The following is a 14094-nucleotide window of genomic DNA, read 5'->3' on the forward strand; positions in this document are numbered from 1 at the left end:
CAGAATCCTTGGTAATACAGCATTAAAACTGGTTATGAGGATTTATAACCCAACATGAACTTGGATGCTAGAATAAGTGTTATAAATATATAGTAAACTGAACAGCACAACCCAGTTATCTTTATCTTCTCAGTTCTGAATGGAAGCCCCTGGACCTACCAAGACTTACACAAGTGATCCGTGCCTTTCAGAACCAGCCGAACATGCCGGCTTCCATAGGGTATAACAATCACAGTGTCTTCAGCTGGGAAAAGAGGAGAAAAAGCAGACGACAGTGATAAAAGAATGAGAAAACTTTCATTGGAGTCAGATGTGATCATTACAGTGATGTAAGCCTTGCAGAAACAAGTGAGTGAAACCAAGAACAATAGAAAACAAAACCAGCACTATGTGCGATGAGTGGAATATGGCTTACTTGGGACATGTTTTGAAGCTTGCTGTTTAATGGGGTCAGCTTGGCTTAGGGACCTGTCCCAAATATACTCCCTTGGATTTACTAGTCATAGTCATTCAAACCTCGTAAAAATGCTAATGACAGACTGCTCTGGCTGCAGCTTTGGCTGTGTTCAGACCATTTATTATTCTCTACTTGCAATAATACTATAAAAACTCTAGATATCAAAGGTATACTAATGAAATGAAAGTGTGAGTTGAAAGCGAACCAGAAACATGAAGCAAACAACAGTGATGTAACTAAACTAGCAGCGGAAGATATGGGTACTAATTATAGTAAGGTTTTCACCAGTACTCTCTACATGGCTTAATAGTCAATTCATTTGAAGTAGCAATACAGGGTAAACTTTGCTTTGGTTTAAAAACAAATCACAGGTGGTTGATGTAGTAACTGAACACAGTGCTACTGAGAATAGCCAGACATTTTTTTAACAACCTGTACAACCAAAGCTGTTATTTACATGGCTTGGCAGAGGCATTAAAATATACATTGGGAAGGTTGTAACCATTTATACAAAGGTAGTTTTAAACATCCACAGATTTCAAATCTGTCTACATAGCATTGTTGTCAAAATTAATAGCCCATATTCTAGGTTCAATATTATAATATTGGAGTGGTTTCATGTACCAAAGGCAATCACAGATCCTTTTAAACAAACATTTTATATCCTCTCCATATCCTTTACAATTAAATAGGCTGTTTTTGATAACAGGCCTTTAACGTGGCCCTGTTGTGACTGACTGTCATGTATTCAAACAGCTTCATTCAAACAGCAAATAAAAGTACATGTAATTACAGATTAAAATCTGAAGAGGATGCACATGTATTTAATAAGCTAATTCAAATGCAATCTTTATTACATTGCCAGTAATGACACAGTTAGTAATGGGACCAAAAGTTGCCCTTACTCTTCCCACTAGCATGCTGGGATTTGTAGTGCCCCCTCACGAGTCTGCAAGTAGAGCCATCTCCATTGCAAACTCCACAGTTGTCCTCTTTAGCGCTGCTCCCCAACTCGTGGTCACAGCCAACAATCTGCCAACAGGAAGGGAGAGGTTTTACTTAACAAGAGCTCTGTTACATATTCCACTGCTCAGTTAAGAATCTAATTTCCAGTGACCCGGGCCTATTTCATAATATAGCATGGTCCCAATCAGGAGAGCACAATCTAAATGAAAATCAGTGGCTTGAGTCAGAGTTTGGATCTTAGAGCAGTGGTTCACAGCGCACTTCATACTACATCATCCAGCCTGAATTAGGGAACTGTGAGTCTTTGTGCTAATGTGCTTTGTGATTTAGACATGCAACATCTCAAGACTGGGAAAGGCATATAATTCTCCATGTTTGTGATGTATTGGCAAAGATATTAGAACCACATTCCATTCTTTACCACTATGTGCATTACTTTAAAAAATGAGAATTGGCAATGGCAATGCTAAAACTGAACACATCTAGACATAAGCTGCTCATCAGATAGTCCTATTTTGGGAACATTGTACTGTAGGACATGGTATATAACATAACACATTCTTGAGAATATATATATATATATATATATATATATATATATATATGCACACACACACACGCACACACAGTGCCCTCCATAATTATTGGCACCCCTAGTTACAATGTGTTAAAAGCCTTAAAATAAATTAATTTTTTATTACAGAAGAAAAAGAAGAAAACAATCCTGACTAAGAAATAATTATTTCCCATAAAATCACCTGTTCCACAATTATTGGCTCCCTTAAAAATTTCTTTGAACCATTAAAAGTATTTGAACCATTTATATAATTTCTACTGTAGTGTATAAAGTGGATCAAACTACTAGGAACCTTTAATTAGTAATTCATCACTTCCTGTTTCCCGGGGCAATAAATATGGCGTTACACAGGGGCCTATTTCTCTTACTCACTCTTAAACATGGGAAAGACAAGAGAGTGCACTATTCAAGTAAGACAGATGTGTGTCGACCTTCATAAATCAGGCAATGGCTACAAGAAAATAGCCACTCACCTGCAGATGCCCTCATCTACAGTAATAATCAATAAGCAATAATCAAAAAATTCAAAACATCTGGAACTGTGACAAACAAGCCTGGAAGAGGACACAAGTGCCACCACGCACAGTGAGAAGGATGGTAAGAGAAGTAAAACGTTCTCCAAAGCTCACTGTAAGAGAATTGAATCAAATGGTAGCATTTTGGGGTTACGAAGTCTCCCAAACCACCATCAGGCGCTATCTACATGCCAAAAAGCTGTTTGGGAGGCATGCACGGAGAAAGCCTTTTCTGAGTTATACTCATAAGCGTAAACGGGTGGAGTTTGCCAAGCGGTCCTGGGATTTTAACTGGGACCGTGTGCTTTGGTCAGATGAGACCAAGATAGAGCTTTTTGGCAACAAACACTCTAAGGGGATCTGGCGTAACACCAAGGATGAGTACGCAGAAAAACACATCATGCCTACTGTTAAGGGAGGATCGATGATGCTGTGGGCCTGTTTTTCCTCCAAATGGCCTGGGAACCTTGTAAGGATACATGGGATCATGAACTCTTTGAAATATCAGGACATTTTGAATCAGAATCTGGTGGCCTCTGCCCAAAAGCTGAAGATGGGTCATCACTGGGTCTTTCAGCAAGATAATGACCCTAAACATGTGGCCAAATCTACTCAAAAATGGTTCACAAGACACAAAATCAAGCTCCTCTCAATAATAATTTATTGGAAGCCAAAGAACACTTCTTAACCAGGGGTGCCAACAATTGTGGAGGGTTCTCTCTCTCTCTCTCTCTCTCTCTCTCTCTCTCTATATATATATATATATATATATATATATATATATATATATATATACACATACACTTTTTTCCCTTGATCCCCAGGACAGGCAGGAACATATCCATGGCTGAAGTGCCCTTCTTGAGCAAGGCACTGAGCCCACTGAACCCCCAAACACTCCCTGCCACTTACGGTGTGTGTTCACTGCCAGAGATGGATTAAATTCAGGACTAGATTTCAACTCCCAGCTTGGGTGGGAACAACTTGCAGCACCCATGAGTGCTTGGGCAAGACTCCTAACTGTATATTAGCCAACACCTGCATTATGATCAAAAGTGTTTCCGTCTGGAAAGGACCACCTACCAAAACTATAAATGTAAATTAAAAATTAAAATATATTATCTCAAAGAGTCAAAGACAGTAATAAAAAGTCCAAACCTGACAGGCCCCACTGATGCACATATCCAAAGATTCAGTGTAGCAGCGGGTCCCGTCCAACACTTTAGGGGCCAGTTCCACCACCAGGTCAGTGCCTTTAGCTCTACACTTGAGGGCACAGGGGTTATCTGGGTCATTGTCTACTGGCAGCCATTCGTAGTAGCGTCCGTGGTAGCGCACATCAACATGGGCAGAGCACTGCTGAGCTCGAAAGTCTCCAGAGTCTGGTGGACAATCCTGAGGAAGGGTTCCACAGTGTTAAACAAAAACAAAACACACTGCATTCCTAAACACAAGGGAATAGTCAGCTACAGATTTTGTTTCTGCCGACTGGCCAGCTGTCTGTGTAAGTGCTGCCTGCTCATATAAACACACATGGTCAAGGATCGCATACTTACCACATTACTGCAAGTGCGGTATTTGATATTCTGCCCTTCACAGGCTCTGTGTGGGAGTAAATACAATGAAATTCAGAATATATTTACTCAGGAGTCACACTTAGCACATAATATATCTACAAATCTGCATCCACACCAGAAATGTATCATGGTGAAAAAGACACAGAAACACAGTGAAAAGTCAGATTTCCAGCTAAATTGTAGTTGAAGAAATAGAATAAAATAAACCATAAACCAATAGAAAAAAAATTGTCATGTGTCTAGGTTTATGTTGTGAAACAATGTTATTCCTTTTATAGCATTTTTATGTATAGTGGGGAGGGAAAGTATGGTCTGTGCATGTACCATTTGGTTAAATAATAATGTTATTGTCTAAAGAGGTTTGTTATTGAATTTATTAATATTATTATAACTTGTTTTTTCAAATCCAGTTTTTCTTCCCCATGATAAGTCACCCCATATTCTAATTAGGTCTTCCCCAGTCATACAGTGCCACCAATATGGGAGGAAGAAGGCTAGTACTTGCTCCCTCCAGGACCTGTGAAATCAGCTACTGCCTCTTTTTGAACTGCTACTAAAGCAAAGTCATTTGACAGAGGAACATGCTGGAGGAGACCACCAGCTCCCCAGATCTGTCACATCAACCAACAGATGCTTCCATTGGCTTGCACTGTACTTGTATGATGGTGGAGGCCATCCTGTCCACCCAGAAAAGTGGGTAGACTTAGATGGCTGAGGCATCACAAAGGACTAAAAAAAGCAGATTTGCTTTTATTTTGCTTTATTTGCTTTTAGGACTAATGCTTTGATTTTCATATTGTGAAGCACAAAACCTTCATAGAGAAATCCCTAAATGTGTACGTGAGGTATGGCACCCCTTGGGTTGAAGTGCCTAAATGTGAGTGAGTAAGTAAGTGAGTGGGAGTGAGTTAAAAGCTAGTTCTAGGTTCTAACAGTTCTTCACTTCTAAGAACACAGAAGGCTAAAAATTTCTATAAATTATTGACAAATCTGACCATTCACACTGTTAATCCCATTTGTTTGTGGCTGATTTTAGGCTTGTGCAGCTTTTCTTCTTAAAAAGAAACTACTGCTTAGTGTCCCTTTCAGCTTCACTATATGCAACATATCTTTAGCAGTTTAAATTGACTTACAGCTAGACATCACCTTGACATATTCAAACTCTTATAAGATGCATGTTCCTGCTATGGTCCCCTGGTGCTTTGAAGCTTGGGGGTGATAAGTGATAGATGAGGAGCGTAAAGCGTTCCACAGAGATGCAGGTCTCTAACAAAGGCCATGCTTTCACTTCAGTAACATACGTGAAATTCCAGTGTCATAAGGCCTTAGCTAATCTGGAGTTGTGATTAGAGGTTACACGGCAATATTATGAGTCACAGACTCGAGAGGGATCAAGGTCTTTATGATATTATTTCAGAGGAGACCACGGAGGAGGCTATATAAGTTGAGCAGCTTGGCAAACGCATTAAACCTATGACAGATCCAGACTGGCTTCTGTGCCAAGTCAAACAGTCGTGAGGCCCTGAGCAGATCTGATGGAAGATGGCTGAGCGACAGACAGTGAGGAGAGAAAGACTGGCACCTAAAAATAATGCCCAGGTGATTTATTTCCAAATCTGTCAGTAAAAAAAGTGTAACAATACACCCAAAGCATGATACAGTTCTCAGTACCCTCAGTAAGACGCAGTATTAAGCAAAATGAGTCACAGCACTTTGGAACAACCATTTTTCTGAATATATTAGTGTTGTCCTTGCGTGTAAACTGTGAAAGACTCTCCTTGCTGCAACAGCTGACTGACTGAGTAGAGGTGTAATAATACATAAAGTATGAGTCGATTCACAATACCAGATTCATGATTCACTTTTACAGTTATATGGTGTGGCATGTTTTTTTTATTTACTTATTTGTAATTTATAATTTCTCTCTAATTAGCCATTACCATTCACTCTTAGTTCAACAGTATTTGGACCCTAATCACGTCTGTATTGAAAGGATGTACTTTACTGAGATCACATAGCACTTTTTAAAGGCACTCTGATCGTCTGGTTAATGCTGTAAATGTAAATATAAATATGTTTAGGGCCGTATGCATGTCCAGTTTCTTGTACAAGAACTTAATAAGAGTTCAATTACATGTGTTACTCATGTCTCTGACTAAACCATATGCCAAACTGATGTTAAAGTGGACTTGTATATCATCGCTGTCTAATGAAAAACATGCATTTCCAAAATAGCAACATTATAGGAGACGGAAAAACACTAACTTTTAATGGAAGCCAAACGATGGAATGCAAAACGATTTTATTACAAGTCATTTTGAGGCATTTGAAATTTGTACACAATGTGAAGGACAATTGCTGTGTCTAAAAGCATGCATTTCATTGGACAGCAACAAATATTAGCCGTCGTATTATCAGCAGATTGCAAGTTTGATCCCTGGTGTTACATCAGCCCTCCAAGGCTGGAAGCCTAAGAAATCATTACTGGCCTCTCTCTGTGTGGGTAGCATGGCCCACCCTCTTTGAATCACTGAATGCAAGGCTAGGATTCACTGGTGTCTGCAAAGAGATTTGGCAGTTAGTGTTCTCCTCCTAACATGTTGAACTGTCCTTATAAGTTTTGTTAATGATCGTTAGTGTTCTCCTAAAATAGCACGAGCAACAGAATTTAGCCTTTACCATCCATGCCCAATGCATAATATTCTGTTTTTGTAACATATTGGGTTATGGTATATTGTTAAACCCCTTTGTCCTCTGGAAAAAATATAGTTGGCAAGGCTTGAGTGTTAGTGGTGGGGATAGAAAAAGTATTTTCAGAGAATGTGAATGCAAAATTATTATGACATCACTGTCATGAGAGTGCGGCTGTTTTTGATTCCAATGGCCCCAGGCAAAGGCAGGACTCCTGAATGATGACCAACACACACACACACACACACACACACACACACAGAGCTACCACAGCCTGCCTGCTTCCGGCTCTCTTGTCAAAAACGACCCCTACGAACAGCAGCGTATAACAAATCCTCTCACAGACCAAAAGAAAACAGGATCTGACAAAATCATGGATAAGTTACAGTTTTTATAGTAAGCTGTGCTGATCTAAGATCTGTTAAGGCCATAAACGACTCCCTCATGGGTAATAGCCATGCACATGCTCACGCTCATACACATACACGAAAAAACACCCAAACTCACATTGAAGGGGCCAGTCACATGCACTGAATTTATCACAGAAATGATAAAACTTTGATCAGTGAGGTTGATGTTGCAAATTCCAGATTACATGTAATTGGCAGTGAAAATTCATAAACATGTCATAATATTGATGTATGTGATAGGTGAAATAGGTATAAACTAACAAAAATGTAGAGAAGAAGAAGCAGAAGATGAAGAAGAAGAGGAAGAAGAAGAAAAAGAAGAGGAAGAAAAATAAAAGAGGAAACAGAAACAGAAGAAGGAGGAGGAAAAGAAACAGAAGTGAGTTTAATTCTTGAAGTTGTGGTACTCAAAGTTTAATCCGCTGCTAATCACACAATGGCAATGTCAAGATTGTGGGTCACAGTCTGTCATGAAGTTGACCATTTATAGCAAACAATGTCCAGCGCACAATCCAACAAATCTAAACTCAACACAATAAAACACTTCTCTGAATATAAACCTACATCTGCTCACATACAAACACTGGATTATTAATAATGGGAGCATGCAACACTTTCCAATACAGTGTTACCATATGCACAGCCTTGTAAATCTGTCATTACCATTCATTCCCATTATAAAATGAACACAGCAATGAAGGTCCATACTGAGTGGGTTTGGCGTGAGGGTGGGGGAGGGGGCAGTGTTCTTGAATCTTGAATCTGTTCCATTCTGAAATCTCAAGTGTGGGATTGTTTTTGGGTCTGTGAAAAGAACACACACAGGGTGGTCTGACAGAGCATGTGTAGTTAGCATGCCTCATTGGGCTGGCCAATGACTAATTGGCATCATATGACCTTGAATTGCATGACCACTCAACCACAGCCTTGGACACCACCCACTAAAATATTAGTACTTTACGACTGCTGCTGATTAGAATTTCAGCACTTACTGTAAGTGCTGCATTGAACTCTTAATTCAATTTCTTGGTTAACTGATTGTAAATGCAAAAAATATGTTTTTATTGGAGGATTTGAGCTTGGTATAAACACTTTAGTCCAATAGTGGTCTTTGTAAGTTTGGCAAGGACTTGAGGCACAAGCAAAATATACACGTCCAACAACCAACCACAATTTTGGCCTCCTTTGTTTTTTACTGCTTTGCACACTATTGGTCTGTCAGGCTCAGCCATTTTCCTAATCCCTCCCTTCTCCATTGTTTGGCCATCTTGTACATCCAATCTGTGCTTAGACCAACCAAGTTTTGGGGGGTGGGGAGGTGTTTACCCTCAATTTATTTTTTACAAACTAATTATAATAATGCAACTTATATTAGGTTGTGCCATACATTTTTTGTTTAACTGGTGTGTATGTAATTTGATGAGTATAAAATTAGCCATATGATTCATCATGTAAGATAAAGGAGAAATACAGTAATACTTTGACTTACGAATTTAATTTGTTCCATGACTGAGCTCGTAACTCAATTTGCTCGTATATCAAATTAAATTTCCCCATTAAAATGAATTGAAATGCTATTAATCCGTTCCAGTCCCCCTAATACCACAGCAATTTTTTGTTACATGTTTATAAGTAAGTACCCCTCCCTGGACCACCACCTTAACGTGGTGGAGGGGTTTGCGTGCCTGCGTGAGCCTGGGAGCTATGTTGCCAGGGGCAATAGCCCCTGGTAGGGTCTCCCATGGCAAATTGGTCCTAGGTGATGGGCCAGACAAAGAATGATCCATAAACACCCAGATGAAGAGAACAGCAGAGACACAGCTTCCCGTGCCCGGAGTAGGGTTATCGGGGCCCCACCCTGGAGCCAGGCCTGGGGGAGGGGCTCCTTGGCGAGCACCTTGTGGTCGGACTTTCATTCATAGGGTCCGGCCAGGCTCTGCTCAAAGGAGCAACATGGGTCCACTTCCCCATGGGCCACCACCTGTAGGAGAGGTAGTAATCCAGGTTTGGTGCATTGTGGATCAGGTGGCAGCCGAGGGCAGGGGCCTTGGCATTCTGATCCTCAGTTACTGAAACTGGCTCTTGGAACATGGAATGTAACCTCTCTGGTGGGAAAAGAGCCTGAGCTGGTGTGCAAGGTTGAGAGGTACCGGCTAGATATAGTTGGGCTCACCTCGACACACAGTATGGGCTCTGGAACAAATCACCTTGAGAGGGGCTGTATGCTCTTTCACTGTGGACTTGCCCAGGGTGAGAGGTGTAAGGCAGGAATGGGCTTACTCATAGCCCCCCGGCTTAGCGCCTGTACGATGGGGTTTACCCCAGTGGACGAGAAGGTAATTTCCCTACGCCTTTGTGTTGAGGAAAGGGTTCTGACGGTTGTTTGTGCTTATGCACAGAACAGCAGGTCAGTGTACCAGGCCTTCCTGGGGACCATAGAGGGGGTGCTGGAGAGTACTCATTCTGGGGACTCTATTGTTCTGCTGGGGGACTTCAACACTCACATGGGTAATGACAGTTAGTGAGACCTGGAGGGGCGTGATTGGGAGGAACGGCCCTGCTGATCTGAACCAGAGTGGTGTTCAGTTATTGGATTTCTGTGCCCGTCACAGTTTATCCATTACGAACACCATGTTCGAGCATAAGAGTGTCCACAAGTACACATTTCGATGATCGACTTTATAGTCGTATCGTCGGACCTCTGGTCATATGTTCTGGACACTCAGGTGAAGAGAGGTGCTGAGCTGTCAACTGATCACCACCTAGTGGTGAGTCAGATGGTGGGGGAGGATGCCAGACAGACCCGGCAGGCCTAAACGTGTGTTGAGGGTTTGCCACCTCGACAGGCACCAACAACCTTGCAGCCACAGCTCCATTCAGCCGCCTCAACAATGGAGGTCCGGAACATGGCCCATTTGGACTCAATGTCACCAGCTTCCCCCGGGATGCTGTAGAAGTTCTGTCGGATGTCAAACGTTCCTAATCCCTGCACTCCGTGGTGGACACCCCAGGTGAGGGAGGCTGTGAAACTGAAGAAAGAGTCCTATCAAGCCTGGTTGGCTCAGGGGACTCCGGAGCCAGCTGATGGGTACCGAAGAGCTAAGTGTCTCACGGCATTAGCTGTCACTGAGGCAAAAACTCAGGTGTGGGAGGAGTTCGGTGAGGACATGGAAAATTACTTTCGGTCGGCTCCAAGAACATTCTGGCAAACCATCAGGCGACTCTGAGGATCTTCTCAATCCCACCAGAATGTCTTCAACAGAGGAAGTAGAGTTTGGGGATCCTGGGGATGGCTTGTCTATCACTGGAACTGAGGTAGTAGAAAAACTCCTTGTCGGTAGGGCGCCGGGGGTGGATGAGGTTTGCCCCGGGTACCTCAAGGCTCTGGATGTTGTGGGGCTGTGGGTCTTTGCAACATCACATGGACATCGGGGGCAGTGCCTCTGGACTGGCAGACTGGGGTGGTGGTTCCCCTGTTTAAGAAGGGGGATCGAAGGGTGTGTTCCAACTATAGGGGGATCACACTCCTCAGCCTCCCCGGTAAGGTCTATGCGGGGGTACTGGAGAAGAGTGTCCGACTGATACTTGAACCTCGGGTCCAGGAGGAACAATGTGGATTCCGCCCCGGTTGTGGAACACAGGACCAGCTCTTTACCCTCACTAGGATCCTGGAGGGTGCGTTGGAGTTTGCTCAACCAGTCTACATGTGTTTGGTGGATCTGGAGAAAGCATTCGACCGTGTCCCTCGGGATATTCTGTGGGCGGTGCTCTGAGAGTATGAGGTACTGTGCTCTTTGCTATGAGCTATCCAGTCCCTGTATAAACAGAGCAGGATTCTGGTGCGTATGGCTGGCAGCAAGTCCGACTGGTTTCCAGTCAGCTTGGACTGCATCAGGGCTGCCTGGGGGCAGCCCCGCAGGGTGTCTGGACTCTCCCTTAGAGACAGGGTTAGAAGCTCAGACATCCAGGAGAGACTCAGAGTGAAGCCGCTGCTCCTCCACGTCGAGAGGAGTCAGTTGATGTGGTTCAGGCATCTGGTCCGGATGCCTCCTGGACGCCTTCCTGGTGAGGTGTTCCAGGCATGTCCAATGGGGACTTCACTTAATTTACTCCTTTAATGCTACAAAAAACAGTTATACAACACAGATGCTTGCACGGCAAGATAACCAAGTGAACTGGATGAGCTGGGCTACCTAGTGGCGAGTGGCATAAGCTCATTCGCTCGTTACTCAGACCTTGGCTCGCATAATAAAGCAAAAAAATCGACCGAGCAATTGCTCATATCTTGAAAAATTTGTAGGTTGATTCACTCATAAATCAGGGTTAACTGTATGCATTCTTGTCAACGTTTTCTCTTCTTGTTTTTGGTCAAGAAGCTGATACAAAAAGAAAGCAGCCAAAGAAGAAAACAGGCAAATAATATTCATTTTTAAAAATGTGTTCGTTCTTAGAACAACGAACTCAGACCTCAGTATATCTGAATGTTGTAGATACTAAGATTGTGAAAAGAAACATTTAAAACTAACATTTAAAATAAACAGCTAATCTCTCAAAACTAAGAAAACTTCATAGTGACAAATTTCATATTACACTTGATTCAGTTGTTAGGGGCTGATGTGTAAATTCCAAATACGTTTTCTGTATTTTAACTTGTAGTTCCTGGCTGTCTGGACTGGAAAAACTAAAATTTAACAACAATATTAATAAGTTTTAAGCACAGAGTCATAGTGGTTAGGAAACAGAGATTCATTAATTGTAATGATGCTAACTAAAATATTAACCAATGAAAGTATACCATTCTATATTTGGAAAATATACCAACTATCTCTCTCCCTCTATGTGTGTGTGTGTGTGTGTGTGTGTGTGTGTGTATACAGACACGCCTGTTGAAGGGGGTGCCAGGTTCAATGTTGTTTCAAATAATATGTACTGGGCACATGTGCCAGATTTAGACATGTATCATTGTCTGTACAATTCACTATAACAAACTCTTCAGATTTGTGTATGTGTGTGTGTGTGTGTGTGTGTGTGTGTGTGTGTGTGTGTTATTCAGCTTCTATGCTTGAGGCTAAGGTGTTGCAGGAATATTTACAGTGCTCCCTCAGTAGCACACAAGGGCCTTGTGTGGTTCTCTTAATAGAGCTTTGATCTGAGACCAAGGCCAGGCTAACTGATCCCCATTCCCATGCGATGACTGGCCGCTTTACCCACATTCCTTACTCATAACGCCGCATCAACCACCCACCCCCAACCCCACCAAGGCCGTCAGTGCACACACACCCCCTGCACTCAGAAACCCAACCACAGCTCCTCGTAAAAGGCCCCAACCTCAAACAACTCTTAACACCAAATCACAGGGGTCAATTTTACTGCCATTTCAACTTGAGGTTTTTACTCAACCCAGCGCCTCTCACTCACACACTGATGCCTTAATGAAAAGTGCTCTGTATAATCAAACCGCAAAGCAGAAATGCTCCTTCAATTTAGAGTGAGGGGTGAGAGGGGGAGGTGCAATTTGGACCAAGCTGAACAGTTTTCAGTTTGTAAAGAAGCCGTGCAAAGAATAACAGACCAAGGCTCCAATGTGAAGTCCAATTTCAAGAGTCCAACATTATAATCATCATCCCAGCACAGGTCTTAAAGCAAAACGGCAATATGTATTCCTGGAGGTATGAATCTGTAGTAGCAGTGTAGCAGTGGGTGAGCCTGTGGTCTTAGGCAACTCCAAATGGAAGCAAAGCCCTCAAACCTCCGATTTCCTCCAATGCCTGTGAGTATGTTGCAAACTTTTAGGTTGTCATTTAAGTGCTGTTACTGGTCAGAACAGTCTCACTAAACTCCTTAGGCTCATGGAAACCTTGGCCACCCTCAGTAGCAGCACACCACAAAGCCCAGCTCAATTCACACAACATCTCTCATAATACAGAATTAATTCATAACAGTGATGTCTTTCCACAGTCTTTCCATATAAAAAAATAATGAAACTGCATCAGTAGAAGTTAAATCAGTACTTGAAGCTACTTCAAATCATCCCCCAAACATGTTGAGCTCAGTGGAGCTGTGTTAGCAGTAGTTGGAAAAGAAACAGTGGCTGGCTACTTGTCTGAGAAACAATGCTAGCTTTCACCATTTCATATTCTCAGTTTCATAACATCATCACAGCAATTGGAGATCACACCTTGGACACCACTGAAAACGTGTGAGTGTGCGATACCCTGTGATGGACAGGTGCCACATCCAGGGTGTGTTCTTGCCTTGCAGCCAGTGATTCTGTGTGGAATCCAGACAACCCTGACCCTCAAAATGATTGAGGAAGTTGCAGACAATGAATGAAGGAATGATTTGCAATTTCATTTGGGATCTTATCCTAATTAATAGACAATAACTCAAAGCCAAAGAAGCACAATAGTAATCTTCAAGCACCAGATTGTACACATATACATTTCTGTAAGAGATATTCTGTGGTAGTCTACAGTTGCATGTGACATTCTATCAGGAGTTATCGGAACTTTACGCCTAAATGTGACGTGGACAATCATGCACTGCATATAATAATCCAAAATGTTTTCCCCTTAGGTTATAGTAATGGACCAGTACAATTCCTAAATATTCCTTATAATAAAACCGCAGTGAAAGCTAGTGGTTTGCAGCCTCACTATTTTAATATATGAAGAATAAAAAGGATTGCTAACAATGTGCTCAGTTGTTGGCAACAAATGCATACTTGGTCTGTCATCAGCCATAACACCCCTTTCCTCCCACAATAGCTCAGTTTAAGTATGAAGTGTATTTCTTTAATAAATATATTGAAATAATATGCACTAAACTGTTTCCCTAAATCAAAGATTGATTTTAAAGATATATTTTTAAGAATTCCATCAACTTCAGACTTCCAAGATGC

The 14094-nt window shown here is 42.0% G+C and overlaps 1 protein-coding gene across 1 annotated transcript in view; it reads right to left on the minus strand.

The window, feature by feature from the left end:
- LOC136707298 (ADAMTS-like protein 1) overlaps positions 1-14094 on the minus strand; it is a 147673-nt gene that overhangs the window by 30856 nt on the left and 102723 nt on the right. The window contains exons 4-7 of the mRNA XM_066681284.1: positions 4072-4117; positions 3674-3910; positions 1363-1489; positions 170-244 (exon numbers count right to left, since the gene is read on the minus strand). Of these exons, the coding sequence (XP_066537381.1) occupies positions 170-244; positions 1363-1489; positions 3674-3910; positions 4072-4117 (485 nt within the window). The remainder of the gene's footprint in view (positions 1-169; positions 245-1362; positions 1490-3673; positions 3911-4071; positions 4118-14094) is intronic.

Source organism: Hoplias malabaricus, chromosome 9 (assembly GCF_029633855.1).
Source record: "Hoplias malabaricus isolate fHopMal1 chromosome 9, fHopMal1.hap1, whole genome shotgun sequence".
Classification (NCBI taxonomy): domain Eukaryota; kingdom Metazoa; phylum Chordata; class Actinopteri; order Characiformes; family Erythrinidae; genus Hoplias; species Hoplias malabaricus.